The sequence below is a fragment of the Akebia trifoliata genome, chromosome 4 (genome assembly GCF_017979445.1).
Source record: "Akebia trifoliata isolate Shusen 1 chromosome 4, ASM1797944v1, whole genome shotgun sequence".
Taxonomy (NCBI): domain Eukaryota; kingdom Viridiplantae; phylum Streptophyta; class Magnoliopsida; order Ranunculales; family Lardizabalaceae; genus Akebia; species Akebia trifoliata.
The window spans coordinates 39,503,869-39,509,979 of record NC_141378.1 but is presented as its reverse complement, the minus strand read 5'-3'; the positions used below and the strand labels follow the sequence as shown (position 1 = coordinate 39,509,979).

At 35.6% G+C, this 6,111-nt stretch overlaps 1 protein-coding gene across 1 annotated transcript; it reads left to right on the top strand.

Moving 5' to 3' along the window:
* Nucleotides 1-3,349: 3,349 nt before the first annotated feature.
* Nucleotides 3,350-5,887, top strand: LOC147404931 (uncharacterized). The gene is made up of 2 exons (XM_086441038.1): nt 3,350-4,077; nt 4,170-5,887. The coding sequence occupies exons 1-2, from the start codon at nt 3,411-3,413 to the stop codon at nt 5,714-5,716; spliced, it is 2,214 nt and encodes a 737-aa protein (XP_086297164.1). The 5' UTR covers nt 3,350-3,410; the 3' UTR covers nt 5,717-5,887.
* Nucleotides 5,888-6,111: the final 224 nt, after the last annotated feature.

Here is a 6,111-nt window from a genome sequence, read left to right as displayed (position 1 = left end):
CTTTAGACCCGTTGACGGTTTTTTGACGAAAATATATGTTTTTTGAGCCATTTTCAAGTAGGTCTCGTTCAAATTGGAGTGTTTACAATTCTCATACACTTTAACATCAAGAAGTACGATATGACATTCCAATTTGAGGTCACTTCAGCATTATTCTTTTAGAATTTATAACTGATCCAAAAGAGGAGTATTCTTGTCATTAAAAAGTAAATACTTTCATGGATACAGTAATGAGTTGTGTTGGAGTGACCTGAAGATTATACCTCACATCGCACTTTCCTGGCGTGGAAGTGTGTAGGAACCATAGATGTTTTTCACTTGTATCTCGATGAAAAGCAACTATGGTTCCTACAGACTCCCACGTTAGGAAAGTGCGATGTGAGGTACAATCTTGAGATCACTTTAGCATTATTCTAAAGTAATTTCAACTTTAGGAGAGTATTTATTGGGGTTGTGTTGGGGTGACCATAGCGGGGGACATCTTGACATGGTGGCGCGCGCATGTCCATAGATGCATTTTACTTGTATCTCGAAGAAAATATATCTACGGACATGCGCGAGCCATCACGTCAAGATGTTCCCCCACTGAGGTGACTCTAGCATTAATCTATGTATTGTATTGTGTTTGAGATCAGCCCCGTAAAAGATTCTATTTTCAATTGATCTTGTACTAGTTTGTTTGAGTGTAGAACGAACTGATTTGGTACGTAGCATCCAAAGCCAACCAATCCATAGCAACACACTCGCAATGTGCACTCTTAAAATAGTTTACTATTCCAAGAATTAAAATGAATAGTGGGCTAAAATGGGGGGAATTCCACAATTTTCAATGAATCAGCCTTTTTTATCTTCCTGTTTTTTCCACCAAATGTCTTTGTTTCAATGGTCTTGTTAACGTTTTAAGTGCAATAACAAAAATTGGGAAATTGAATTTTGTACCAAAAATCTTTTTTTTTTAATTATCAAAATATCCCTACATGCTTATTCCTAAAGTGTATTTATTGCACTTAACAAGTTAATAAGAGCCCAATTCAAATTATAAATAAAGAATAATAAATGCTTTATTTAGTAGGACTTTTCTAGCCAGCTCAATCCACGGTTGATCAACATATAACAGTTAGGATTGAAGGGGGAAAAAATGTAAATATCCTAGAGATCAATTCCTAGTGATACATTTTTCTTTAGAATCCCTAACATCCCAACGGTTACGTTGATTGTTGAGGAAGGCTTGAATTTTTCTTTGAAAAATGGACTTTTCTAGCCTCAACAACACAGTTGCGAGGTAGCAGTGTTTGAAAAATTATGCTTAATTAGTTGCTTTAATGGCGGATTATGACTCTAATGACTTTGACAATGTGGAAAGATGAGATAAAAAAATTAATTGGAGGAGACCAACCAACGACTTTAAGTCAATCACAATGTAATAGTTGTAATATTGAATTGAGGACTATATATATGTTTGTTGCCTTACTAAAACAAATCAAAAGAAACCATGGGAGTATTTACTTGTTCTATCAAATAATGGTACCCCTCTTTCTATCAGATAATGGTAATTATAACATCATGGTCATTTTAGATAAACAAAAGAAAATAAAAAATTCTATTAAACAATAATTTTGTGCCTTTGGATGTAAGGGACTTTAATATCTGCCTAAATCGTAAGGCTCATCTCATTAAAAAAAAAATTGACACTTCCATATTTTTGTCTTGAAGGAACAAACTTTAAAAAATGTCGACTTCTCGATTATGGGCCTACTCTCATTTAATACAGAGGGACCTAATCACCTTCAGCTTCAAAATAAATTTTGTGATGTGTGCACCAAATGTTAGGGTTTTAAATAATTTTCTTTTAAAAGTAGTTACAACCCTTACACTTTCGACTAAATCAAAGTCCGATCTACTAGAGGTATGGGAGGGTACTCATTGTATCTTATGGCCTTTGAAAACCAAAATTAAGGAAATGGGGGAAGAGATAGAAGAGGGATATGGAAAGAGGAGAGAGGGGGATTAAAATGAAAATCCTACTCTAAACCCACCTTGAAGCTTTTACTTTCTCTTTCTTTTTTCTTGTTTTTCTTCTTCTTCTTATTCTTCTTTTTTGAATTTTCTTCTTAATCTTCAAAGGGGTCCTTTTGATCTTGATCTTGAAGTATTGAAACTTTAAAGATGAAAGTAAAAAAGATTTATTTTAGTGTAAGGATTGATATGGATTAAGATGTTTATAATCAGAAGATTTAAGAGGAATGAACTTTAGGATTGATAGTTGTGGATATTGAAGTTATGAGTTAAGAAATTCTTTAGAGGGATTGAAAGAGAGGAGAGAGGGATTGAGAATTGAGAAGCTTGAGAGAAGGTATTCAAGCGTGGGCCTTTTTTAGAGGGGAGTTAAAGGCTTTTATAGGTTTTGAAGATTATTTTCGGGATTAGAAATGTCAAAAATAGAAAATTAAAAGATAATAACATGACGTGTAGGCATTGGAGGATTATTATTTTAGAGTTGTAGAGGGGTATTTGTGGAAGGTGATAGAAATAGGTCATTCTTAACTCAAGGGAGTCGGATCTTTCAACCCATTTGAGTTGAGTGTTAGGTGGGGTTAAGGGGTGTGAGTGTTAGTTGAAAGAATGTTTGTGTAAAAGATAATTGTAGATATTTTGGGAGGCTGGATGAGATGGTGGCATGTGTCCAATGGTACAGGGTGAGTGGATTAGGTGAGTTGAACGAACCGATGTGGTACATAGGGTTCAACTCAAAATTTTACCAAGTTCAAAGCCGACCAATCCAGAACAACACACTTGCAATGTGTACTCTTAAAATACTAGTTTACTATTCTAGGAATTAAAATGAATAGTGGGCTGAAATGAGGGGGAGTTCCACAATTTTCAATGAATCAGCCCTTTTTATCTTCCTGTTTTTTCCACCAAGTCTTTATTTTTCAATGGTCTTGTTATATATTTATTATCAAATAACCCCAGATGCTTATCCCCAAAGTGTATTTTGTGCACTTAACACGTTAAGAAGACCCCAAGTCAAATTATTAATAAAGAATAATAAATGCTTTAGTAGAACTTTTCTAGCATATAACTGTTAGGATTTAAGGGGAAAAATATGTAATTCCTAGGGATACATTTTTCTTTGGAAAGCGGTTGCATTGATTGTTGAGGAAGACGCTTGGAAGGTAGTAGTGTTGAAAAAGGAAATTAATTAGTTGCTTTCATGATAGATCTTGACTCAACGTCCACATTGACAATGTGGATTATATATATGTTTGTAATAGTTGTAGTTTTGTATTGAGGACTATATATATAGAAGTTTGCAACCTTACTAAAACAAATCAAAAGAAACCATGGCAATATCACAACCACAATTCCATTGCTCATCTTCTTACTTGTTGTTCTTCTTCTTCTTCTTCATGAGTCTTTGTCTATGTTGCCCTGAAGATCATAAACAAGCCCTCCTTCAATTCAAATCCATACTAATTGGAAATCATAACCAGAGTTCTACGATATCCTCCACCTTAGATTCTTGGGTCTCCAATTCTGATTGTTGTCTATGGAACGGTGTAAGCTGCTCTACTACCTTATCTTCGAGGCCGAGGCCAGTTGAAGGCCTTGATCTCTCCTTCCTTATTATAGAATCGACTTCTGCAGCCTTGACACCACTCTTCCATATAAGAAGCCTTACCAACTTGGACATACATACAAATGGAATGTATGGAGAAATTCCTACAAACGGTTTTATTAACCTGACTAGGTTGGTTTCTCTCGACTTGAGTGATAATCACTTTAAAGGCTCCATTCCTTCACAAATATTTGGTCTCAGAAATCTAAAGTTTCTTAAACTTGCTAAGAATTCGCTAACTGGAAAGATCCCTAATGAGATCGGGAACCTCAATCAATTAGAGCGTTTGGATGTGTCCAATAACCAACTATATGGAAAGATCCCTAACGAGATCGGGAACCTCAATCAATTGCGGAGTTTCAATGTCAGGTCTAATGAATTTTTTGGTGGAATTCCAACTTCTTTTGGAAATTTGTCTCAACTTGTTTCTTTAATCCTCGACAACAACAAATTATCAGGTGAACTCACATTTCATGATTTAACTCTCTTTACTAATTAACTAAGGAAATTCATTAATCCTCTGTTTAACAAATAATTTTTACTTTTACAGGAGAAATTCCAGTTGAGTTGTTTGAAATTGAACGATTGGAAGAACTGTCTCTTAGAGGAAACAAACTAAATTCGAGTACTGGAAACTCGAAGATAAACCCCAAATTTTCATTGAAAAGATTAAACTTGGGATCTTGCGGCATCATTGGAAATTTTCCTAATTGGCTGTCCAATCAGAAAGATCTTTTTTCATTAGATCTTACTGATAATGAATTGGAAGGGACAATTCCTCAATGGCTCGATTTGAATATCGTGGAGATTTCTCTCCAAAACAACAAGCTCACAGGTTCCCTCCCACCTCATATTTTCCAACCTAACCTACAATTCCTTGATCTTTCAAAAAACAATTTTATCGGTGAACTTCCAAATAACATTGGGGATTCGATCAATCTTGCAATCCTTTGGTTGGGTCAAAATAACTTTTCTGGTTCGTTGCCACTTTCCATGGAAACAATTTACCCCTTAATCTTTCTAGACTTGTCCAATAACAACTTTTCAGGTGACAAAATTCCTAAATTCCATAATTTGTCGTATGTGGACCTCTCATCCAACAAATTCTCTGGTGAAGTTCCAGTGGACTTTGGAACGTCGGTATCTACACTCAAGCTTGGCCAAAACAAATTCTCAGGCCGCCTACCAGAGAATTTGACAACAATGCAAAACCTCGAATACCTTGATCTCCATAATAATGAAATTTCAGGTGAGGTACCAAACTTCCTCTCTCAAATCTCAAGCTTAAAAATTCTAATCTTAAGGGAAAATAACTTGCATGGGTCAATCCCCCATCTTCTAGCCAACCTAACTGACCTTCAAATTCTAGACCTTTCTGGCAATAATCTCAATGGAGAAATTCCACAGATGTTTGGAAATATCACCGGGATGATTGGGCCTCGTGGTCCTATTGGTCTTCTAGAAAGTGTAGGTTTCAGCTTAAGCACACCATCTTCTATGTTAGGAAATGGCATGAGCATGATGTGGAAGGGCATGATTCAAAGTATATCTAGCAAGACCCTAGATATGTATAGGTTGATGGACTTGTCAAGTAATCAGTTGTCTGGTAAGATCCCATCTTCTTTAGGTTCTCTTAAAGGTCTCAAATCTCTCAACATTTCATACAATAAACTCTCCGGGAACATCCCTACGAGCTTTGGAGGATTTGAAAATCTAGAGAGCTTAGGCTTATCACATAACAAGCTTTACGGTGTAATTCCTCAAACATTCAAGAATCTCAAACAACTAACTAAGCTAGATGTAAGCAATAATGAGCTAGAGGGTGAGATTCCAGAAGGTAATCAGATGGATACAATGAACAATCCCAATTCTTATGCTAACAACAAGGGGTTATGTGGGAAACAAATTCAGGTTCCATGTCACACCATGTGTCCACCAAGTTATATAACGAAGGAGGAGGAGGAACCATGGTTTTTGTGGGAAGGTGTATGGGTTGGATTTACAGTTGGATTCTTTTGGGCGATATTTCTCTTCCACTTAATCAAATATTTCACCCAAAATCCACAAAAGCTACGATTAGTCAACCAATGCTTCTAGCAAGAAAATGAGGTAAGGATTCCCCCAAATGTGTTTAGTGAGTATGAAGTATAATCTCCATGTTAATGTTATGATGAACTACAAAATATGAACTTGTGTTGTGTTTTGCTTATGTTATAGTTTATAAATGTTTCATTCTTATAATGCAAGAATAAATTAAGTGTTTGCTTGCCAAGGTGTGTTGTTGCAGAGCTATATCTAAATGACAGATCACTAAAAGAAATTTTTGTTTTTATTCTAACATTTAGACCATCAAATTATTCATTCAAAGGTGTTGGGGGAACATGCTTTGTTGAGAAGCGAAATGTTGAAGCAAATAAACCATGTAAAATCCACACTACTGAGGATAGCCTGGTTCCCCTAATATACCATTCATAGGGACTATAGACAACAAG

Coding starts and splice junctions, on each gene's coding strand:
- LOC147404931 (XM_086441038.1), top strand. CDS start 3,411: ATGAGTCTTTGTCTATGTTGCCCTGAAGATCATAAACAAGCCCTCCTT. Junction 4,078..4,169: donor CGACAACAACAAATTATCAG/GTGAACTCACAT, acceptor TTACTTTTACAG/GAGAAATTCCAGTTGAGTTG.